Source organism: Dipodomys merriami, unplaced genomic scaffold (assembly GCF_024711535.1).
Source record: "Dipodomys merriami isolate MVZ:Mamm:240054 unplaced genomic scaffold, mDipMer1.0.p SCAF_10, whole genome shotgun sequence".
NCBI classification, from domain to species: domain Eukaryota; kingdom Metazoa; phylum Chordata; class Mammalia; order Rodentia; family Heteromyidae; genus Dipodomys; species Dipodomys merriami.
In genome coordinates this window covers 5,708,337-5,734,184 of record NW_027202271.1, presented here as the reverse complement: position 1 = coordinate 5,734,184, position 25,848 = coordinate 5,708,337, and the positions used below count along the sequence as shown (strand labels likewise).

Here is a 25,848-nt window from a genome sequence, read left to right as displayed (position 1 = left end):
AAATAAGAGAAGGCTAGGCAAGCCATTGCCTGGTGAATGTGAACCTGAGCTGCTAATATAAAGGAAGAATGCGATATGCCTTCATCCTGACCTTCTTGGGAGCATTATAACCAATACGTCACACTGACATGTTGACACCCTGGGCTGGGAGAGTAGGCATTACATTGGAACACTTTTCCCATGTTGGGTCACTGTTGAGCAAGTCATCATTTTATTTTTTTAATTTTTCATTATCCTTTAGTAGCTATACAAAGGAAACCCCATTCAACATGTCAGTTTGTGAACATAATGCATCTTGATCAGTGTCATTCCTTTCATCCTTCCCTTCCATCTCTCCCAACCCCACCCATCCCTTCAGGTTACCTAGTTCCATTTTCACATGTGTACATTGAATTGTATGACAGTATTTACTTACCCTTCCTCTCTCTGTTTGTCTGTCTCCTTTCTCCTTGACCTCTCCACTTCCTGACATCATGTTTCAGATTCCTGGTATTTGTTTTGTGAAACTCTAAGTTCATTTGTCAGAGGAGGACGAAAGAGTCAAAGGTTGCTTGTTTTCTCTCCTATGTAGAAGAAGTTAGATATGAATTATATATATATATATATATACACACACATATATATACACACACACACACAAACACACACATATATACAAATATATATATATGTGAATATAGGCAGGGTCAGGTGATATGAATATGCGTACAAACATGTTAACCAAAGTATGGTGTATTTGGGGGAGGATTCCAATGGTGTAATGCCCTTGATCAAATATTTAAATACTATAAGCTGGAGAAGACATCTATGTATTGTGCAGCACTAGTAGTATCCTTGTAAGTCTGTTTTAACTGTGCAATAAATGGCTGATGAGTGACTGAATAAGTGAATATCTTCACAAATTCATATCTCCTGTCAGTCTGTCAATTATAATTATGAACTATCTGTTTATATTGTTGCTTGCCAGACATATTGCATAATCCTCTTTATGGTAGGATGAATATGTCACTTAACTTGTTCCTTTACATTTTTATTTTTTGTGACGGTGCTGGGGGCCTGTGCCTGGCCCCTTAGCTTTGTGACTGAAGGCTGGCATTTTACCATTTGAACCACAGCTCCACTTCTGGCTTTTTTGCTGGTTAATTAGAGCTAAGAGTCTCAGGGACTTTCCTGCCCTGGATGGCTTTAAACTGTGATCCTCAGATCTTAGACTTCTGGGTAGCTAGGATTACAGGCGTGAGCCACTGGTGCCCAGCTTAATATGTTTGAAAGAAGTTATTTAAGCCATGAGGACCACTAGCAGTATGGCTGTAGCTAGTTGACTTCTAGTGCTTGCTTTCTAGCTGTTAGATTCAGAGGTAAACTTTGTATTAATTCCTCTGGACAGTTGGTTGACTGAACTATGAATTGTATGCTTTTGGTACCTTGTATGTAGTAACTAGGATAGTTTAGCCTTTAATAAATCTATTTTGGTATTAGAGAATCTATAAATGTAGGCATGATTTTCTAGTTGCTTGGAGAACTGTTTTTTATATTTAACTTTTCTTTTTTTTTTTTTTTTTTTTTTTGTCGGTCGTGGGGCTTGAACTCTGGGCCTGGGCGCTGTCCCTCAGCTCTTGAGCTCAAGGCGAGCGCTCTACCACTTGAGCTACAGCGCCACTTCCGGTTTTCTGGTGGTTTATTGGAGATAGGAGTCTCACGGTCTCACCTGCCCGGGCTGGCTTTGAACCGCGATCCTCAGATCTCAGCCTCCTGAGTAGCTAGGATTACAGGCGTGAGCCACCAGCGCCCGGCTATTTAACTTTTCTTTGAGCTAATTTATAAAAAAGAAAAGAAAAGATCATTTGTTATCTTTTTTTTTTTTTTTTTTGGTCAGTTGTGGGGCTTGAACTCTGGGCTTGGACGCTGTCCCTGAGCTCTTCAGCTCAAGACTAGTGCTCTATCACTTGAACCCCAGCACCACTTCTGGTTTTCTAGTGGTTTATTAGATATAAGAGTCTCACAGAGTTTCCTGCTCAGGCTGGCTTTGAACCTTGATCCTCAGATCTCAGCCTCCAAAGTAGTTAGGATTACAAGCATGAGCCACCGGCACCTGGCTTAAGATTGTTTCTTTGTGTAACATTTTTGTTCATTTTATGAGTCTCAATTATTAGGTTAAAAATGGAATTGTGAATTTGATTCAAAAATAGGAAAATTTATATAGCAATCTAGTGTCATCCAGTCAGTCTTTAAAGTTGACTCTCAGCAAAGTTTGCATTCCTAATGTCTTGGATATACACTGACTCTTCTACTAATAAAACTTAATTATTTGGACATAAAACATGATCCCTGCTCTTCAAAGGCTGGGCTCATCCCTGCTTGGGAAACTAAAAATTCCTCCTACTAAAGACATAATTGCCATAATATTAAGTATCTCTTTTTAGTTGAGTGTTTCTTCATTTTGCTAAATATTTAACAATAGTAGGAATGACATTGTTAAGTATTTATGACTCAAATCTTGTTCTTGCTATGCATGATTGGTCTAAATTTGTGCCTTTAATGAATTATTAATAGACAGATTTTATAGCTTTTACAACGCTAGCTTCTTATTACTATAGCAACACAGCAATGTTCAGTGGTACATTATTCTTAAATTTAACATGTTCTTGCCTCAGAGCTAAAATTGCATGAACATCTTATTAGTATTGTTCCCAATTAAATTTTTTCCCAATTAAAGTTTATATTATAAAAAGACTCACTTTTTTCTGTACATAGATCTTTCCAGTCCCATTTTTATCATCTGTTTAATTTGCCCTCAATTTAAGGAAGAATTTATCACCGTAGCTGATCATTCCAGAGGTTGTGATCACAAAGACAAAGTTAACATTTTTCGATTGTCTTCTGACTTGTCTTGAATATATTAACAGATATAAGCTTTAACATCCAAGATATAGAAACATGAGATCCCTTCTATTTTAAATTTATTTTTGTTTGTTTGTGTATTTATTTATTTATTTGCAAGTCCTGGGCATGAACTCATGGCCTGAGCACTGTTCCTGAGCTTCTTTTACTCAAGGTTAGCACTCTACCACTTGAGCCACAGCACCACTTCTGGCATTTTCTGTGTATGTGGCACTAAGGTATTGAACCCAGGGCTTCATACATGCTAGGCAAGAACTCTACCACTAGATTTATTTTTTATTTTAAATATTTAGTTGATGGTTCTATATTCTTTTTGTTTGTTTTTTTGTTTTTTTTGGGGTCCGGTCATGGGGCCTGAACTCTGGGCCTGGGCCCTGTCCCTCAGCTCTTCAGCTCAAGGCTAGCGCTCTACCATTTGAGCCACAGCACCATTTCTGGCTTTTTTCTTTTTGCTTATGTGGTGCTGAGGAATCGAACCCAGGGCCTCTGGCATGCAAGGCATGCACTCTACCACTGAGCCACCTTCCCAGCCCCGGTTCTATATTCTTTTATGTATGTTTTGTGCCTATCTGTGCGAGGGTGGTGGAGAGGGTACAAAACTCAAGGGGAAAGGGTGGAAAAGTGCAGCAGTAGAGCTCACTGGACACTGATGAAGGTGAACTATACAACTTGTGGGTGGAGATGGGAGGGAAGGACTGAATGAGGGAAGGGAAGACACTGTTCAGAAGGAAATGTACCCATTACCTGACTCATGTCATTGTAATCCCTCTGTACATCACCTTTATAATAACAACAAAGTGAATTAAAAAAATAAATTGCTTAGGAAAAAAGAACTGTCTGGTACGAAATGATAACAGAAAAGTGAGTATGTAATGCAAAATATAAAAACACGCTGAGACATTTTTTTTTCTTTTGGTCGGTCATGGGGCTTGAACTCTGGGCCTGGGCATTGTCCCTCAGTTCTTCAGCTCAAGGCTAGTGCTCTAGCACTTGAGCCACAGGACCACTTCTGGCCTTTTCTATTTACGTGGTGCTGAGGAATCGAACTCAGGGTCTCATGCATGCAAGGCAAGTGCTCTACCACTGAGCCACCTTCCCAGCCCCACACGGAGACATTTTTAACGCTATAAAATTATATACTTGTAGGAGATGAATTTATCTCAAATATTTCATGAATGCACATGAAGGAATTTCAGATTCCAAAAATAAACCATAGTCATCAGTCAATAATAATTATTTAATTTATACAGTGATATACAGTGATATTAATGGGATTATTTAAATACCTTTTGCAAAGCATGTAGAGGTAGGTCTGCATTTTGAATAAAGATAATTAAAACTAATTAGTGTTCATATTTTGGTTGTTCCTGATTATGAGTAAGCTAGTTGCCTTGTTGCTAAGACTAGATAGACTACAGAGTCCTCTTGTTCATTGGCCAGAGGAAAAAAGCAAGTAACATTCTGACATGGTAAGCGATCCACCTGAAATATTTAGAGATAATCTGAATAGGTGTATAGAGCTAGAAAGGAAAGTTTAGTAAAGGGTATTTAACTACTTATCCATTATGTATAACTTTGGTAACACTAGAGGAACTTGAGTGCTTGAAATGTTAAGTTCAGGTCTTTAAACTGCAAAGAGCCATATGCCAAGTACAGTATAAATGTGGAATATAGGGGCTTTCACTTCCTGTAATTTCAAAATGATTCAGTGTCTTCCTGATCTTCCTGACAGTCTTTCCAGAGAACTCAGTGATAACTAGTTTCATTATACTATTTTCAGTCATTTACTAATAAATCCTAAGTATCTTTAGTTGCTATGTATCTCATTAAATAAATGGTGTGTTATTTTTGAACACTTTTTAGTCCATAAAACAGTAATTAAGAGGAAATGGAACTTTAATAAAATAGCATTTGATGAGTCCTTAATAGATAATATCATCATATTTTTATATGGTGTCATCATTCACATTCAAATCAATATTCAAGTGGGCACTTTCCATATTCTGTTGTGTCATCTTGTTTAACAATAGATCAAGTACCATGCTCGTGGGTACATTTATAGTTTTCTTTTTAACCTAAAATGATTATGATTTGGCATTTTCTTGAAATCTTATCCTGACAGAATAAAAAGCAGTAGCTCAAAGTTGTTTTCTTTTTTTTTTTGTTTTGATTTTCTTCAAGAATATTTGAAACATCACTATGAGGATTTTTTTTGAACAATAGAAAATCAATCATTGCTCAAATATAATTTAATTATTTGTTTAGTAAGACATGTAGAAAGAGGGACTGGGAAGGTGGCTCAGTGGTAGAGCGCTTGCTTTGCATGCATGAGGCCCTGGGTTCGATTCCTCAGCACTACATAAGCAAAAAAGAAAAAAAGCCGGATGTGGTGCTATGGCTCAAGTGGTAGAGCGCTAGCCTTGAGCTGAAGAGCTGAGGGACAGCGCCCAGGCCCAGAGTTCAGGCCCCTCGACCGGACCCAAAAAAAAAAAAAAAAAAGACACGTAGAAAGAAATACAAGAATTGGTAGAAAATTATATATATAATTTATATGTATGTTTTGTATATGTGTTGATGGTTGCACAAACCTGATGTTATGAATGTGGTGTGAGATACTTTATTGTAGTTAAAACAATTCTTGATCAGAAAATTTCTGAAGTTTCTGTCCTTTTTCATATGTGCTTATTTTTTTTTTTTTTTTTTTTTTTTTTGTCGGTCGTGGGGCTTGAACTCTGGGCCTGGGCGCTGTCCCTCAGCTCTTCAGCTCAAGGCGAGCGCTCTACCACTTGAGCTACAGCGCCACTTCCGGTTTTCTGGTGGTTTATTGGAGATAGGAGTCTCACGGTCTTTCCTGCCCGGGCTGGCTTTGAACCGCGATCCTCAGATCTCAGCCTCCTGAGTAGCTAGGATTACAGGCGTGAGCCACCAGCGCCCGGCTCTTATTTTTGTTTTAATTGTGATTTTTCCTATCTTTCCATCCTCTCTTGCAAAAAGAAAAACAGTAGGTTTCTGCTAATGTACTACATGAACAGCTAATATTTTTCAATGTTTTTGAGCTGTGTAACTTAATATTTAGATACTTGATAATTTGTTTTTATTATATAATTGATAAAATGGTGATACATATTAACATTAATTCAGCATATATTGATACTGTCTGGGAATGTGTGTTAACAGTCCTGTGAGAGAAACAGATTTATCCATGCTCACTTGCTTGTCCAAAGCTTAGTGTGAGAGCTTAAACACCTAAACAAAAAATGAAATGCATAATAATAATAATTTGCTTAGTCAAGAAATTTTATTAGAAAAAAATTCTATTTCTGTTTATCAAAGAAAACAGGATGATTTCAAAAGACCTAAAGAAATTAGAAATAGTACTAAATTCGCCCTTTGGCACAGGTCCAGTGTTTTGCTCCTCCGGATTCCTACAACAGAGAAAGCCTTGGTAATCCCAAGCATGCTGATGGCTTGAGGTCCCAGAGGCTGCTCCATGAGCTAAACTGTACTTCAGTTGCCAAAGGAAATGCTTCTCAGTGCACTTGTGTGTGTACTTGAAGTGATTACATGAGCATTTAACAGAATAGCATCTTCACATTTCACAGAGCTAGGTATTTATTGTTAATCATATTGAGCATAATAAATAATTTACAATGAAATATAAGCCATCCCAGTTTCCTCACTAAATAGAAATTATTTTGCATCTGCTCACTCTTTGCAAGATTTTTTGTTTTTTTTTCAAACCCAGGGCTTGGTACATGCAAAGTAGGTACTCTGCTAATTGAGCCATTCCTCCAGACCTTGTTAAAATTTGGTAATTTTAAAATAGGATGTCACTTTTTGCCTGGCCCAACCTAGACCACACCACAATCCTTGTATTTATGCTTCCTGCCATATCTAGGATGACAGGTATGAACCACAGCATCGGGACTTTTCTGTTGGTAGCATGTCTCATGAACTGTTTTGCCCAGGCTGGCCTGGGACTGTAATCCTCCGTATCTGTGCCTGGTATAGCTAGGAATACAGAAATGAGACACTCATGTCTCTTTGGAAGCTTTGCTCTTTTCTGTTTTCACTTAAGCTTAGCAGAAATGAGGTTTTTGTTTCAGTGATGGCTACTATTAAGTGTTTTGCTTGTGCCTGCATTGTATTAAATGATTGTATCCGATTACTGCATTTAGCTCAGTAAAACCCACTGCTTCATCTTGCTCTCATAAAAAATGGAAATAAAAATCAGTTTACAAGTGAGTTATTTCTAGCTCAGAATTGGGGTCACTATACTAAACAGTGAGATTAGGACTCTCCTCAGAACCGTAGTGCCAGAAGCCATCATCACAGCTGCTATTCTCAGCTGTCATCCTTAAAACGTGTAGAGAAAATGTGGTTTCACCAAATAGGAGCCATTAGTCAACTTTTACAGTGGAATCGTTAGAGTACTTTGTGAAAGGAAGGCTCTTCTATTTGATCCACCCCTAGCATACACTGAAAATTGTGAATAACTGAAATACCCATCTATGAATGAATGATGAATCACATGTCATGTGCATGCAGGACAGGCAGCAGAACACTGCTCACTCATAAAAGGAATGTGACAGTGTCACAAGCCCGGACATGGATGGATCTGAAAACAATACGCTGATAGGAAGAAGGCATCTAGTAGGATTCTGTATATTTCAAATATTCTCAGTAAAGCTGGGTGCTGGTGGCTTCTGTCTATAATCCTAGCTACTCAGGAGGCTGAGATCTGAGGATCATGGTTCAAAGCTAGCCAGGGCAGAAAAATCCATGAGACTCTTATCTTACTCAGAAAAAGCTGGAGGTAGTAGAGTACTAGCTTGAGCAAAAGAAGTTCAGGGACAGTGCCCAGGCTCTGAGCTCAAGCCCCAGGACTGGCAAAAACAAATAAAGAAACAAACAAAAAACTCAATAATTCATGGAGACAGAAAAGAAACACTGATGGTTTCCTAGGGATGAGATGACAGGGGGAAACAGGCAGTTTCTGACCCATGTCTACACATGGGTGCAAGATTATTTGACAGAGTGTTCTGGAATTAGTGATAATGGTCACATGAGCTCAAACTGAACTATGCACTTTACAAAGGTGAATTTTATGATACATGAGTCAGATGTCAATTCAAACAAATAATACAACTGGAAATTCATTGTATTTGTAAAGATCTATTTTTTAAAGTCATAAATATATACATGTGTCGTTAAATATAAACATTGTGAATAGCAGATAGTAGCTAAATATATTGTAAAATAATTTTGAGCCTATTGTAGGAAAATCATCAGATATTTGATGCACAGGGCACATTTTGTACTTGAAAATCTATGTCTCTCTCTCTCCCTCCCTCTCTCCAAACAAACACAGACATACACAACTCATTTGGTTTTTTTGTTTGTTTGTATTTTGTACCAGTCCTGGGGTTTGAACTTAAACCTGGCCCCTGGTCCTGAGCTTTTGTGTTCAAGGCTAACACTCTACCACTGGAGCCACAGCTCCATTTCTGTATTTTTTGGTTGCTAATTGGAGATAAGCCTGCCCAGACTGGCTTCAAACCATGATCCTTGGGATCTCAGTCTCCAGAGCATATATGATTACAGGCATGAGCCACCAGCACCCAACCATTTGCTATCTTTAAAACAAGTTACAGTAATCAGAAATCACTTCTGCCTATTTTAGAGTATGTTTTCTAGTATCATCAGTATTCTATGAGATAAAAATAGCACAATGAAAAATTAATGTTTAAAGTCCAGACTATATTCAAAGTTTAATTTACTGCACTGATACTTTTGTAACAGGCAGGACACTTGATCTTTTTAAATCAGGCCCTCAGTTTCAGTTTATCTGATAGTTTCCTCATACTATGATTTAACTATGCTTTTTATTTTTGTAAGAATACCACCCAGGCTCATTTCCAAAGACGCCTGGAACAAATGACCCAAAATTTGGTGGTTTGAACTAACAAAAATTTATTTTCTCATACTTTGGAGGCCACAAGTCAACATCTTGGCAATATCCCCTCCCTGAAGACACTAGGGAACAATTCTTCCTGCCCTACCTACTTTTAGTAGTGTCTGGTGGATTTGGCTTACAGCAACATCATTCCAATCTTTACTTCTTTCTTCTCATGCCTTCTTCTATTCCTAATGTTCCTCTTTTTTTTTTTTTGGGTCCGGTCGTGGGGCCTGGACCCTGGGCCTAGGTGCTGTCCCTCAGCTCTTCAGCTCAAGGCTAGCGCTCTACCACCTGAGCCACAGCGCCACTTCAGGCTTTTTTTCTTTTTTGCTTATGTGGTGCTGAGAAATCGAACCCAGGGCCTCATGCATGCAAGGCAAGCACTCTACCACTGAGCCACCTTCCCAGCCCCATGTTCCTCTTTTTATAAACACATTTATTGGATTTGGGATTCATCAAATGATCCTGTCATAAGGTCCTCAACTTATATCTGCAAAGATTGTTTGTAGAGAAGGTCACATCCAAGATATGAGGGTTAGGACTATACCTTTTTTCTCCATGGAATAACCAATATTGTATTGTCTGCATAATCTCCTATTCTCAGAAGTCATCCAGGTTCTTTACTTATGGGTGGATATAGAGAAAGCATCAATTGCTACTAGTACTCTAAATCAAATATTATTCTTTTCCTTTCAATTACATGTGTGTATCTTCTTTTCTCCTCTGTGAAAATCCTAGCTCATAACCCTACTGAAGTATTATTTACCTGACTGATCCTATAATAGTGTCAGAACTGATACATCAAAATCATCAAAAATAAACTTGCTAGCTGGGTGCCACTGGCTCACACCTGTAATCCCAGCTACTCCTGAGGCTGAGATCTGAGGATTGCAGCTCAAAGCCAGCCCAGGCAAGAAAGACCCTGAGACTCTCATCTCCAGTTAACTATCTAAAACCTGGAGGTGGAGCTGTGACTCAACTGGTAGAGTGCTAGCTTTGGGCACAAAAACTAAAGGACAGTGCCTAGATCCTGCATTCCAATCCCAGGACTAGCACAAAAATAATAAATAAACAAATTTGTCAGAGCAGGGTGCCACAGCTCACACCTGTAATCCCAGCTACTTGAGAGATAGAGGTCAGGATGGTCACTGTTTGTTTGAGGCCAACATAGGCAGAAACATTAGTGAGCCCCTCATCTTAAGTAATAAGCATTTTGTGGTGCCTATCTGTAGTTCCAAATATGCAGAGGCGTAGGTGGTAGTACTGTAGGTGAGACTAAGGAAAAAATGTGAGATCTTATCTGAAGAATAGAGCAAGAAGACCTGGTGTGTGTCTTTAGGGCTTAGCAAGCATGGGACCCTGAGTTCAAAATCTAGAACCACAAAAAATAAAATAAAACTTGCTAAATTAGTTTCAGGATTTCCTTTTTTGTTGTTGTTGTTTGTCTGAAGTTATAAAGCTAAATTGAAAAGTTAGCCTGGTGCTGGTGGCTCAATGCTTGTAATGTTAGTCTATGAGGCTCTTATCTCCAATGAACCACCAGGAAACCAGAAGTGGAGCTGTGGCTCAGAGTGCCAAAGCACTAGCCTTGAACAAAAAAGTTCAAGGACAGTGTCCAGACCAGATCAAGTCCCATGATTGACAAAAAAAAAAAGAAGAAGAAAAAGAAAAAAAAAAGTTACTTGTGTCCCTCTACTCCCCAGCCTGTGGTGATTATATTACTGTTGATCCATCATTCAGTAGATTTGTCTTCCCTTTATCTGTATTCAATTTTAGGATTTCTTTTCCATTTTTGTTGGTTTAATTTTATTTATCACATTTTTAACGTTTTACCATAATCCTTAAAAATAATATTAAAAATAATAAACATTTTAATATAATTCTTAAAGAATTAAAACAAAAAATGAATATAGAAACCAAGTGCTGGTGGTTCATACCTGTATCCCTCAGGAGACTGGGATCTGAGGATCGAGGTTCAAAGCCAGCCAGGACAGATAAATCTGAGACTCTTACCTCCAATGAACCAGCAAAAACAAAACAAAACAAACATCACCCCCCCCCCCCAGAAGTGAAGCTGTAACACAAGTGATAGAGCACCAGTCTTAAGTGGAAAAAGCTAAGGGAAAGATGCCACAGGTCCTGAGTTCAAGCCCCTTAGTACTGGCACCAAAACAAACAAAAATCCAGAAGTATATAAAAGAAGTGTTCAGAGAGGCCATCTGTCTTCTGTCCATTTTGTTTTGCTTCTTCTGCCTCTAGTTTTAACCAGCTTTAGTCTTACACTTCCTGTTTCCTTTTATAGGTAGAACCAGCTGTGTGTATGTTTTGTTTGCTTGCCTTTTCCCCTATACATAGAAGCTAATATACTGTGTATCTGTGAATCTCAGCCATGGAGGATTTTTGTCTCCTAGGGGACAGTTGACAACCTCTGGAGAGAAACTTACTTTATTCACCACTGGAGGGCGTGTCTGGCATGTCGACAGCTGTACTGCCCAGGAAGCCCATCCTCTGTATGCTTCATGTTCTCCTTCCCACTTAACCAATACCACGTGAATACCACTGGGTTCTGTTCACAACGCTGAGCCATGGCTGTCTCAATCTGTTCTCTGTGGGCATATTTCTTAATATTTTGCTATTACAAATAATGCTGTAATGGATAATCATATGTACTTTTTCTTTTTGGCATTTTGAGAAGTCTGTCTTCAGAGGAAACGGCCAGAAGTGGGTGAGAGGGCAAATTATGCATCTGTTTTCCAGATCGTCTCCAAGGAGCTTGTACCATTTTGCATCTACATCATGGCACGAGACCCACCCTTTCTCCCCACAGGCTGCTTGTGGAGAGTTCTCAAGCTGTTGAAATTTTGCAAGTCTAACTCAATTTCATTTTAGTTCAATTTTTCTAATGAAGAATGGCATTTTTTTTCATGTTGTTTGCATTGCTGTGTCAAACCCCCAAATTATAAAATGCTTAAACCTCCATCATTTAAGATGGAGGACAGAAACAATATCAAATACAGAAAAAAAGTATATATTTCTCTACTGAAACTGTTACAATTTCTTGTAGATGCCTTTCTGGTGTCTAAGACTTAATACGGTTTTACATAAGCATGCAAGGATATTAATCAGCTGTGCCTGAAAGCAACACATACACAGATAGACAGTGGTATAAAGCTTCTCATTTAGTTTCAGGGGCCAGGATGTCAGCCTGTGTAAGTTACAAGTGACTGCACTGGGCTGCTGTATGCTTGTTGTTTTACAGACCATATATGTCCCTCGGAAGTCTCCGGGATCAAGTCATCTATCCCGACTCTGTGGATGACATGCATGGTAAAGGCTACACAGACCAGGACCTGGAGTATATCCTGCAGAACGTCCACCTCTACCACATCGTACAGAGAGAAGGAGGTAGGGAGGCGTAACTTGCCTCTTCAAATGCTTCTTAACGTCATTTTAAAAATAGGCTTGATTGTATGTATTGCATTTGTTATTTCATTTGAATGTGTCTGATTATTATAAGTAGCTAAGTGTAAAGATAACATTCTGTTGCTTCTCCATTTTATAATTTATTTATTATCGATTTATTTTTGTTCTGTGCCAGTGCTGGGGCTTGAAATCAGGGCTTAGGTACTGTCCCTTAGCTTTTATGGTCAAGGCTAGCACTCTACCACTTGAGCCACACCTCCACTTTTTGTTGCTAATTGGAGATAAGAGTTTTTACAGATTTTCCTGCCAGGACTGGTTTAAACTTCCATCCTCAGATCTCAACCTCCTGAGTTGCTAGGATTTCAGGTGTGAACCACAAGATCCAGCCTGCTTTTCCATTACTGATATCTCGTCTTCTGTTAGTGTGATACTGAATGTCTCACACTGATCTTTTCCGTGTCACTAGAGGTAGGTATCATTTAGAAACTTACTTTTTTTCTCTTTTCTTTTCCTTTCCTTTTCCTTCCTTCCTTCCTTCCTTCCTCCTTCCCTCCCTCCCTCCCTTTCTTTTCCTTCCTTCCTTCCTTCCTTCCTTCCTTCCTTCCTTCCTTCCTTCCTTCCTTTCTTTCTTTCTCTTGAACTTTTGGCCTTGACACTGACCCTGAGCTTCTTTTGTTCAAGGCTAGTGCTCTACCACTTGAGCCACAGGGCCACTTCTGGCTCTTTCTGTTTATGTGGTACTGAGGAATTGAACCTCGGGCTTCATGCATGCTACATAAGCACTCTACTGCTAAGCCATATTCTCAGCTGAAACTAACTTTCTTTATATTCAAATGGACATGTCCCTAAGGTCACTGTGATTCTTCATGTGTGTGTGTGTTTGCCTGTGTGTGTGTCTGTGTGTGTATGTATATGTTAACACTGGGGTTTGATCTCAGAGCTTCTCACTGACTTGGCTTTTTCTGTTGAAGCCTGATGCTATACCTCCACTTTGGCCACTGTCATGCTAAATCCATGTGAAGTGTGGGACAGCAATGTTTCCCCCAAAATAATGAAAAAAAAAAACAAAACACAAAACAAAACAAAAAAAAAGAAATGTTTCCTAGCCAAGCTTACTCAGCTACATTAACTTAAGTAATTGGAGAAGTCATGGGACCTCTTTGTTTTCACTTCCACAGCCTTACCAATACAGTTTTACTTTGTCAGGCAACACGAAGGAGAATTAGATCATCTGTGGACACTTTGCATTGTGGGCTTTTTTCAGAATAAACATATTTGAAGGACTAGGAATAATATTTAATGCAATAATATTTGAGCTTAAAAATAATGACTACTTATAGATAATAAAAATACAAATTTAAAAAACAAGGCAATTCTTTTCTAATAGCTACATCTGAAAATAATTTGGTAGCTCATAGAATTTGATAGCCTAGAAAAAATCCTAATAAGCCAGAATTCCAGATTTAATTATGTGTGGATTTTATGCTCTGTTTCACAGCCCAATTACATTAGTAAACAATGTCATGCAGAGATTGAGAATCCATGCTTTGACCTTTGACAATTCTAGAATCAAATTCTAGCTGGCCCTTCTCTTTTTTGGGGGGAGGAGTCCGGTCGTGGGGCCTGAACTCTGGGCCTGGGTGCTGTCCCTCAGCTCTTCAGCTCAAGGCTATAGTGCTCTACTATTTGAGCCACAGCACCACTTCCAGCTTTTTTCTTTTTGCTTGTGTGGTGCTGAGGAATAGAACCCAGGGCCTCAGGCATGCAAGGCAAGCACTCTACCACTGAGCTACCTTCCCAGCCCTGGCCCTTCTCTTATATCTTCAACTATAAAATGATAAGTATCTTTTTGTGAAGATTAAATATTAAGCCGGGCACTGGTGGCTCATGCCTGTAATCCTAGCTACTCAGGAGGCTGAGATCTGAGGATCACAGTTGAAAGCCAGCCTGAGCAGGAAAGTTCGTGAGACTCTTATCTCCAATAAAACCACTAGAAAAAAAACCAGAAGTGGCCCTGTGGCTCAAGCAGTAGAGTGCTTGCCTTGAGCTGAAGAGCACAGGGACAGTGCCCAAGCTCAGAGTTCAAGCCCCACAGCCGACCAAAAAAAAAAAAAAGACTAAATATTTATAGGCTATGTGAGATATGAATAATACACAAAGTAGTGAGTGGTGATATGATTAGTTATCATGTTAATACTAAGAGTAGTTTGTCTTTGTATGATGGTAGTTTATATGCTGCATAGAAATTTCACATATGGTATTCCATATGATTCATACCATAATCAAATGAAGCAGTTAAGAAATACTGTATTTTTGTAGTGCTTATAATTCCTACCATCTGAAGAAAGCAGATTATCTTTTGGTTTAATATGGTCAACTTCTAGTCAAATTATAAACTAATATGGAAGAATAAATTCTACTGCCTACCTTGGGCATATAATTTTCATTTAAGTTTGACATACACAATGACGCAGATAGAAATTTAGGATAAATAAGAAATATTCTTTTTTTAAAAATCATGAACAAGTCCAACTATTTTTAAGAATGTTCTAAGTCTAGACTATAATAATACCATGCCTTGGGCATATAATAAGTTTTGTGTCATATGTTTTCCTATAAAAGATATAAATAAGAAGAATATTCCAATTTTAATAATGTAATTGTAAATATTATTGCTTATTACTAGGCAGAACATGATATGTTCTGCAGTATCCGTCAGCCAATCTATCATTTTATTTACTATTCTTAGTAGTCTAATAACGTCTAATAACGTTTGTTTTTACTGTCTCCACTTTACGGATTAAAGTCAAGTTAGGTATTTATCCAAAGTCCTACTTCCTAGATTTGGGGACATTAATAAGAACATTTATTTACACATGAAAGATTTCCATAGGAAATTCAATAGGAAATTTGCACATAAAAATTTCCAAGGAAATGAGTTTGGTTTAGTCAAGCATGAAACATTTGAGCAAGGCAGCAAAACACAATGTGCAAGTATATTGCTTCCTGTGGAAGGCGCCTCCTACAGGGCAGAGACTAGAACTACATTCAGTTCCATCAAACACAGGACCAAACAGGAAGTAAAAGACAGGGCAACAGACATTGACCTAAAGAAGCTGGCGCATCTTGGGAAGCAGGAAACAGATTTTCTTAGCTCGCTGAGCCTCACCAAATCAGATTGCTACCCAGGCAAGACTGTGACTCGGGGTGAGTTATGTGATCATGCAGTATTGCCTAGGAAGCCCTGTGGATTTATGGAACAAAGAACAGAGTTTATTAAAATATATGAAAGTTAAAGCTGCTTTTGGCCAAAATATTTTATTCTCTGTGGGTAGAGGAAACACTATTTTAGGCCCCAGCTCTTTCTCCATTGTGTGGCAACGTGAATCTTTCTCAAGGCATCCCTTGTATTTCATAAATGCGCTAAAAATTCAGTCTCTGGGAACTGTTATTTCAACAGTTTTCCCAGAAGCAAGAATGTAAAAAAGATGGCATTTGGAGATACTTTTCCTAATAGAAACTCACAAAGACACATGTTAAGTAGATGACCAAGGTCTGGAAGTTTACCCAAGAAAATGAAGTGGTTCCCTGGTAGAGTAGAATCTGAGGCCACCAATGGGACACAAGGGAAAGGCACTTTAGTCCAGATACTTTTTGTATTGGCTGTTTCAAATATTTTACTTTCATTACATTTATTCATCTAAATGTTAGAGGAGGTAACACTTCCACATCATTCAAAAACTAAAATGTCCACACAAATGGAGGGACAAGGGTGAACAAATACAGTTATGATACTCAACATACATTATGTACCGCTAGGAAGATGGCTTACTGGTAGAGCGCTTGCCTAGAATGCATGAAGCCCTTGGTTTGATTCCTTAGTACCATATAGACACAAAAAAGCCAGAAGTGGCGCTGTCGCTCAAGTGCTAGCTTTGAGCAAAAAGCAGCTCAGGAACAGTACTCAGGCCCGGAGTTTAAGCCCCAAGACTGACAGAAAAAGAACAAAATAAACAATCATACATTATGTAAGTATTGAAATCCCTCTCTGGAGGGTGAGGATGGGGCTGAGAGCAATGGGGGAACATGGACTGGGGACATGGATCCACATGGACTGAATTTATAACCTCACTTAAGGAATTGCAATCTCTTTGTACAACTATTGAACCGTAATTTTCTTTTTAAAAACCACTAAAATAGCCGGGCGCTGGTGGCTCACGCCTGTAATCCTAGCTACTCAGGAGGCTGAGATCTGAGGATCGCGGTTCAAAGCCAGCCCGGGCAGGAGAGACCGTGAGACTCCTATCTCCAATAAACCACCAGAAAACCGGAAGTGGCGCTGTAGCTCAAGTGGTAGAGCGCTCGCCTTGAGCTAAAGAGCTGAGGGACAGCGCCCAGGCCCAGAGTTCAAGCCCCACGACCGACAAAAAAAAAAAAAAAAAAAAAAAAAAAAAAACCACTAAAATGTATTTAACATATATCCTTAAAACTACTTTCTGTTGCTGTTTCCTCCCATCTGGTTATTACCTCCCCATTGATAAGTATTATTTTTTTAAGCTTTTTACATTTTAGACAAGATCTTTTTTTATATGTTAGATGGGATCTTAGTATGTAGCCCAGGCTGCCTCCAACTACCAATCCTTTTGCTTACCTTCTCAAGTGCTGGGATTACAGGCTGGCATCACTATTCGAGGGTTCACTTTAGGCTTTGTTTCTATTTGTTAATACAGTGAACTTTAATGACGGGAGGACTTTTGGTTTGTGATACTAGGATTTGTACACAAGGCCTCATATTTGTTAGACTAGGCAGGTGCTCTACTACTCAAGCCATGTTTCTAACCCTTTTTTGCTTTACTTATATTTAAGATAAGGTATTACTTTTTTTTCTTGGGGCTAGCCCCAGAGTCTGATCTTCATACTTATTCCTGGGTGTACAGGTATAGGTGTGTATCACGAGGGGGCTGCCTTATTGGTTGAGATGGGGGCAGATATAACTTTTTTGGGAATTTTTTTTTGGGGGTCTGGTCGTGGGGCCTGAACTCTGGGCCTGGGCATTGTCCCTCAGCTCTTCAGCTCAAGGCTAGCGCTCTACCACTTGAGTCACAGCGCCACTTCTGGCTTTTTTTCTTTTTGCTTATGTGGTGCTGAGGAATTGAACCCAGGGCCTCATGCATGCAAGGCAAGCACTCTACCACGGAGCCACCTTCCCACCCCCTTTTTGGGAAATTTTTATGGATATTATTGCATACATTTTTATCAGATTTCTGAACATCCTATTTTCTATTATCTCCTATTTTAGATAGTTGTAAAAAGTTTTTTGTCTATCTTATAATAATACTTAAAACATTAAGAAATGTAAAAATGCAATGTGTTAAAAGCATATATTATTCTCTCAAAGGATTTGAAATTTAGTATCTCAAAAGAAAAGCCTAGCCAGGTGCCAGTGGCTTATGCCTGTAATGTTGGCTACTCAGGAGGCTGAAGTCTGAAGATGGCAGTTCAAAGCCAGCCCAGGCAGAAAAGCCCATAACTGTGATCTCCGATCGACTACAAAAAGCCAGAAGTAGAATTGTGGCTCAAGTTGTAGAGCACTAACCTTGAGCATAAGAGCTTAGAGGCAGGCCCTGAATTCAAGCACAAGGATGGAAAAACAATCAAAAAAAAAAAAAAACCCCAAGAAGGTTATACTCTACTTCTGATTCACAAAATAAAATAAAATAACCAGTCCGATCATTTGGCTTTTCAGAAATTTAGTGCACAGAAGACAATGCCAGCTCTACTTCCTATTTTCTTTCCCTTTAACCAAGTTTATTTAGAAATTTTAATCACGATGAGACCTCCACTGAAGCAGAAAAATGAGGGCAAAGAGCATGGACATTTTCCAAGTGGAAGAATTAAACCCTGACACTTAAGATTTGGAAATGTTTCCTTAAGTATTTGTCAAGTTTTGGCAGTCATTTCCTTCTTTGAAAAACCAGGCTCAGCAAGAGTAGAATTGTGTATTTTGTTTTGCTAACTATAAGAGGAAGTTAGTCTTCTATGTAATTTAGAAAATAAAAATCTCATAGTTCCACTCTCAGGGTTGTTTCTGTGAGTGGTAGGTGATTACATGACATTTACTTACAGAAATGCAATCATAACATGTACAATAACATCAGTAACAACAATAATAATCATAATATGTACCTAGTTTTCAATATAAAAACTTCTGAGTACTTTATTTTCTGGACACATTTTTAATACTACAATATACAGATGTAAACCAGCTTTTAAAAACTAAAACTTTGGCTGGAAGCTGATGGTTCATGCCAGTAATCTGAGCTACTGAGGAGGCTGAGATCTGAGAATCGTGGGTTGAAACCAGCCCGGGAAGTGAAGTCCATGAGACTTTTTTTTTTTTTTTTTGGCGTTGCGGGGGGGGGGGGGGGGGTCAGTCATGGGGCTTGAACTCTGGGCCTGGGCGCTGTTCCTCAGCTCTTCAGCTCAAGGCTAGTGCTCTACCACTTGAGCCACAGCACCACTTCCAGTTTTCTGAGTGGTTTATTGGAGATAAGAGTCTCAGGACTTTCCTGCCTGGGCTGGCTTTGAACTGCAATCCTCAGATCTCAGCCTGCTGAGTAGCTAGGATTACAGGTGTTAGCCACTTGCACACCCTTTCCGTGAGACTCTTACCTCCAACAAACTACTCAGAAAAAGCCAGAAGGGGAGCTGTGGCTCAAGTGGTAGAGTGCTATCCTTTTGAGCACAAAGAAGCTCAGAGACAGCACCCAAGCCCTGACTGAGTTCAAGCCCCAGGCCCAGCAAAAAAATAAAAATAACTAAAAATAAAAATAAATTGAAACTTTGCTTTTTGAATAAATATCAGACAGAAAACCAGAAATGGCCAGGCAGCAGTGGCTCACACCTGTAATCCTAGCTACTCAGGAGGCTGAGGTCTAAGGATCATGGTTCAAAGCCAGCCCTGGCATGAAAGGCCACAAGACTCTTATCTCCAATTAACCACTCAAAAAACCGGAAGTGGCATTATGGCTCAAGTGGTAGAGTGCTAGCCTTGAGCTGCAGAGCTGAGGAACAGTGCCCAGGCCCAGAGTTCAAGCCGACAAAAAAATAAAAAACCAGAAATGAAGATGTCTAAAAGAGAGAACCTGTACAAATATAAACTGCATAGGTAAAATTTAAAACAGCATCAGAAAGAGTTAGAGTAAAATCCTAGTCCTGATGGATAACTGTAAACTTAGATCTTACTCCATAAATTCTGGATTACTCACTTATAAAATATAAGCAAAATATCTTCTCATATAAGCTGTAGAGTATATAATGAGAAAACTCACATTAAGTTCTAGACATATGGGAACCACTAAAGTTAGTGCCTTTCTCCTCTCCACTCTTTACATTCATTGTAGTTAACTTTTGCAAATTTGTTGGTCTTTTCTCCCACCTCTGTCTAACACTACCCTGTGAAAATACTGAAAAGCAATTTTGTTTTTGTTTTTTTGACATATTTTTAAATTAAATTTTATTTTTTTTGTGAACATACTGTACAGAGGGGTTACAATTACATGGGCAGGATAATGCGTACATTTCTTATCAAGCATTGCAGCCTCCTCCTTTGTTTACCCTTCACATCCCTTCCCAGACTCCCCCCCACTCCCCCACCCAAGCCTCCCCCCTCCTCCCCCCCACCACACCAACGTTGTAAAGCTCGTTTTCGACATGACAACTTGTACTTCTCATTGTTGCAACAGGTCCACCTGTATTCTTAAACGACTTGTTAACAATATAGCAGTTATTTTCTTTTTTCTTTTTGCTTATGTGGTGCTGAGGAATCGAACCCAGGGCCTCAGGCATGCAAGGCAAGCGCTCTACCACTGAGCCAACTTCCCAGCCCCTGAAAAGCAATTTTGTATGGGTGTCCTAATACTGGGGCCTGACGTTCAGGGCCTGGGCACTGTCCTTTAGGGTATTTTTGTTGGTAAGCTGGTGCTCTACCCTTGAGCCACAACTCCACTTGTAGCCTTTTGCTGGTTAATCTTGAGATAAGAGTCTTACCAACTTTCTTGCACAGGCTGGCTTAGAATCTTGAGCCTCTTATTTGACCCTTCTAAATACTTAAGATTACAGGCATAATCAGTGCCCGATATCATATTCTATAAGGTATCCCTGTTTAGAATTCTTACAAGATGATTTGTCAAAATAAGGAGTTAATGCTATTCAGTTATCAAATGTAAGACAGAATACAAATGCTGGGGCTTTTCCTTCAAACATAGGTTCAATTAAATGTCAGGTCTCCCTGTTTACAATTAGAACTTGCTAGGAATCCATTATCTAAGATAGGAACAGTTGGGAGTAGATAAATTATTAATAAAATCTGTTGTGTTTTCTTGCAGGATGGGATGCTGTTATGGATTGGAAAGATGTCTTGTCAGGGGGGGAGAAGCAAAGAATGGGAATGGCGCGGATGTTTTACCATAAGTAAGTATGCTGTATTCACTTGGCTACCATGCTACTGGCTAGCTAAGCAAAAAAAAACAAAAACAAAACCAAAAAACAAAACAAAAACCCCCCAAACTGGCTGAATTTCAGTAGTTTCATCTTTATCTCTTTCTTTCATTAGCATATGTTAATTGTACACAGAAGGTTCACTATGTATATTTAAAAACATAAAGATAAAACTGTCCCAATGTTTTTATCTTAGGTTAAAAATACCTTAATAAAAATACAATACATAGAACTTGTATTTTTTTAAATTTTATTTTACTGCACAGAGGGGTTACAGTTACATGAGTAAGGCCATGAGTACATTGCTTGTCGAGCATTGTTACCCTCTCCTTTCTGGTTCTCCCAGTGTCCCTTCCCTCCCCCACCTCCCTCGTTGCCCCCCACCCCCCACTGCTGGAAGTTGTAAAGTTCATTTCCAATATACTGTCTTGTGGTTATCGTTGTTGCAATGGGTCATCCTGTGTCCTGGTTTCAGCGAGAACTTGTCATTTTGAATCTTCTTATTTTTTTTCATAGCAAAATCTCCAAGTGTTTTCTTCCTCTCTTCTTTCACTCTCTCTCTTTTGTACTAGGGCTTGAACTCAGGTGCTGTCCCTTAACTTTAGACACTCAAGCCTGGTGCTCTACCACTTGAGCGACATCTCCACTTCTGGTATTTGGGATGGATAATTGGAGATAAGTCTCACAGACTTTCCAGCCCACGCTGGCTTTGAACCATGATCCTCAGATCTCAGCCTTCTAAGTAGTTAGGTTTACAGGCACGAGCCACCAGTGCACAGATTCTCTCTCTCTCTCTCTCTCTTTCCCTCTCTCCTCTCCTCTCCCTCTTTCCCTCTCTTCCTTTCCCCCCTTCCCCCTTCTCTTTTCTTAAAATTATCTTTATGGCTGGGTGCCAGTGGCTTACGTCTATAATCCTAGCTACTCAGGAGGCTGAGATCTGAGGATCATGGTTCAAAGCCAGCCCAGGCAGGAAAGTCCTGAGACTCTTATCTCCAATGAACCACTCAGAAAACCAGAAGAGGTACTGTGGCTCAAGTGGTAGAGTGTTAGCTTTGAGCTGAAGAGCTGAGGGACAGTGCCCAGGCCCAGAGTTCAAGCCCCATGACTGACAAAAAAAAAATTATGTAGTTATGCAAAGGACTTGCTATTTAGCATAGTCTTGTTTTTGTGGCCAGTACTGGGGCTTAAACTAAGGGCCTTATGATATTGGCTTGGCTTTTCCCATCAATACTAGAGCTTTACCACTTGAGCCATACCTCTACTTCCTACTCTATGGTGGTTAATTGGAGATAGAGTGGGTGGGCTTTGAATAATGATTCTCAGCTCTAGCCTCCTAAGTAGTTAGGATTATAAGTGTGAGCCACTGGTGCCCAACTGCACAGTGCTATAAGTTTAAGGAGAACAACACAATGCCCAGGAAGAAAATATTAGGCCCTTCCCAATTAATATCCTTGCACTTTATCAGTACAATATATCACAATCCCTTTTAACATTCTCATGTGTCCCTCCCCTACTTACTCATTTTTGTTGTTGTTGTTGTTGAATAACCTTACATAAAATAATGACAGAAGAGCTGGGTGCTCATGCCTGTAATCCTAGCTACTCAGGAAGCTGAGATCTCAGGATCACGGTTCAATGCCAGGCTGGATAGGAAAGTCTATGAGACTCTTTATCTTCAATAAACCAATAGAAAAAAAAACAGAAATGGCACTGTGGCTCAAGCAGTAGAGTGCTCGCCTTGAGCTGAAGAGCACAGGGATAGCACCCAGGCCCAGAGTTCAAGTCCCACGACCAACCAAAAAAAAAAATGACAGAAGGATAGATTAAATTATGTAGTCTAAAGTAGGATTATTACTAATTTTAAAATATGAAGAATACATAACTACTACTTTACTGGCATAAAGTAGTAGCTAGGCATTCAGTAACATCTCAGAATTAAAAAACAAATTCAAATAAATCAACTTTTTAAGCATTTGATAGACTCTTAATCCCTTAAAAGCTGAGAAACATACCAAATGGGAAAAAGGAATCAATCCAAATATGTTTTAGTGGACTCAGAAAAATCAAGATATAGGAAGTAATTTCTTTTTTTTTTTTTTTTTGTCGGCCGTGGGGCTTGAACTCTGGGCCTGGGCGCTGTCCCTCAGCTCTTCAGCTCAAGGCGAGCGCTCTACCACTTGAGCTACAGCGCCACTTCCATAGGAAGTAATTTCTTTAGTTGAAACTTTTCTCTTTGGCTACCAGCTGCTAGCATAGTCTTTTTTTTTTTCAGTCTTTCTTTCTTTTTTTTAAAAATTCTTTTGTCAGTCATGGGTCTTAAACTCTGGGCCTGGGCGCTGTCTCTCAGCTCTTTAGCTAAAGGCTAGCTCTCTACCACTTGAGCCACAGCGCCACTTCCAGCTTTTTCTGCTTATGTGGTGCTGAGGAATCGAACCCAGGGCCTCATGCATGCAAGGCAAGCACTCTACCACTGAGCCACCTTCCCAGCTCCTCATAGTCTTGTTTTTGTGGCCAGTACTTGGGCTTAAACTAAGGGCCTTACAATATTGGCGTGGCTTTTCCCATCAATGCTAAAGCTTTACGACTTGAGCCATACCTTTACTTCCTGCTCTATGGTGGTTAATTGGAGATAGAGTGGGTGGGCTTTGAATAATGATCCTCAGATCTCAGCATCCTAAGTAGTTAGGATTACAAGTGTGAGCCACTGGTGTCCAGCTCCAGAGTGCTATGAGTTTAAGGAGAACAAACACAATGCCCAGGAAGAAAGTATTAGGCCCTTCCAGATTAATATCCTTATCTCCACATCCACCCCACCCCCACATACACAACAATAAGTTCAGTGTGCACAGAGGAAGTTAGGAGGAGCTAGGTACTAGCTTTTTTAAAAAATTAATTAATTTATTGTTATGAATTAATTCATTTATTGTTACAGTTACAGTTACATGTCAGGTAATGAGTACATTTCTTTTTTGTTGTTGTTGTTTTGTTTTTTTTTTGTCAGATGTGGGGCTTGAACTCTGGGCATGGGTACTATTGCTCAGTTCTTCAGCTCAAGGCGAGCGCTCTACACTTGAGCCACAGAGCCACTTCTGGTTTCCTGGTTTATAGGAGATAAAAATCTCATGGACTTTCCTGCCTGGGCTGGCTTTGAACCACAATCCTCAGATCTCAGCCTCCTGAGTATCTAGGATTACAGGTGTGAGCCACCAGCGCCAGGCTCTAGGGTATTAACTATTAATGCCTACGTCTTGGGGGAAAAGCCTTGGGATGCAGTACCTGGATCATGCATAAGGGAAGATGGACTACTTTTTGGTTGTTTTTGTTAGTTGTAGGGCTTGAACTCTGGGCCTGGGCACTACCTCTGAGCTCTTCAGCTCAAGGCGAGCACTATACCACTTGAGCCACAGTGCCATTTCCAGATGGACTGCTCTAGAACCACTGGAAGAGCCAGTGGTTTCACAGAGAATCTTAATAAAGAGAGCCACAAAATGCATATTTCTAATTGAACACTTAGTAACTAGTTTTCATTTTTATGAAAACTTTAATTTTGGAAAAAACATAAAACTTCATTGAAAGGCAGAAATTGTGAAATGAACCCCAAACTCCCTCCACACTGATTCATGTCCGACTTGTGCCACATTTGATTTATCTACTCTGTTTTTAAAAAATTCTTAGGTATTTTAAAGTAAATCATATACAGATCTGGTAACATTTTTTGCCCTAAACACTTTGCTTTCAATCTCTGAAATATTAGGATATTTTGTTACTTTCTTACATAAGAATATGTGATAAGCAAAGTAATTGAACTAGCACTAGATACTCAATAATTATTATTTATATTACTTAATATCAATTACTTATCCAATAGCTGGTTCATACTCAAAACTTCCCTGTTTGTCTAGGGAATTGTTAAAATGTATTTGTTCAAGTCAAGCAGATTTCACTTCTTTTCTTTTCTGTTTCCTGGGACAAGGTCTTAGTTCAGGATGACTCCTGCCTGAGCATCCAAGTTAGGGTTACAGGCATGTGCCACTATGCCTGGCCACACATTGTATTTGTTGTTCTAAGCCTTAAATATTTTCATTCTGAAGAGTCTCTTCTTGTCCTCGCTCTCACTTGCCTTTTAGTGGTACTAATAATACAGGCCTTGTGCATGCTGGGCAGAAGTTCTAACTGAGCCACAGCTGCAGCCCTACTTGGCTTACCTTCTAATCTTAAGCCTTAACTTGAAGAAAGCAGATCAGCTGTCTTGTGCAGTCTTGTGTATTCTAGAATGATCTGATGGTATATCTTGTTTCTCTCCCATTTTTCCTATAAAACAGAAATTAGAGCAAAAGAACTGTGATTACATTTAAGTGCAGACTTTGTTTTCCACAATGATGATATACAGAGGGATTACAATGGTGTGAGTCAGGCAATGAGTACATTTCCTTCTCTCACTCTGTCCCAGTCCCCTGCTCCTGTCTCCACCCAAGAGTTGTATAGCTCACTTTCATCAGTGTCCAGTGAGTTCTACCCTTTTTCCCTCAAGTTCTCTACCCTCCCCACAACCTCCCAAAATGAACACATGTTTATCACTAAGAGAATGTGTGACTTAAGCAAATTCATTAAAATATGATAATGTTCATTTCATGAAAGTAGACAGTACATAAAAAAAGTATACTTTCTCGTTGGCTATAAAAAATCAAAATCTTAAGAATTTTTCCTGTTGGGAAAAGTGATCATATTGATCACTTTGATGTAGTTATGCTAAATTATATATTTACTTAAATTCATATGTTCCTTTAATTTCATGTGCTAATATATACTTCTCTGTGTATTGCACAATAGCTCTTCAGAGTTTGTTTATTATTACTATAAAAGTTATTAACAAATGCACGATGGTTTTAATGTCATGGGCCTTGCAGTTGCCTCACCGTTGCTCTACAACTTGAGTTTAACTCCCGTCCCGTTTGCTTCTAGTTATTTTTCAAATAAGGTTTAGCTGTCTGCCCAGGCTGACCTCAGACCCCATGTCTTTACTTCTGCCTCCTCTACTGCTCAAATTATAGATGGACACAACTGTA

General features: G+C 39.3%; 1 protein-coding gene across 1 annotated transcript in view; it reads left to right on the top strand.

The window, feature by feature from the left end:
* Positions 1-25,848, top strand: part of Abcd2 (ATP binding cassette subfamily D member 2) — a 69,123-nt gene that overhangs the window by 31,830 nt on the left and 11,445 nt on the right. The window contains exons 7-8 of the mRNA XM_070038830.1: positions 12,120-12,265; positions 20,671-20,755. Coding sequence (XP_069894931.1) covers positions 12,120-12,265; positions 20,671-20,755 — 231 coding nt within the window. The remainder of the gene's footprint in view (positions 1-12,119; positions 12,266-20,670; positions 20,756-25,848) is intronic.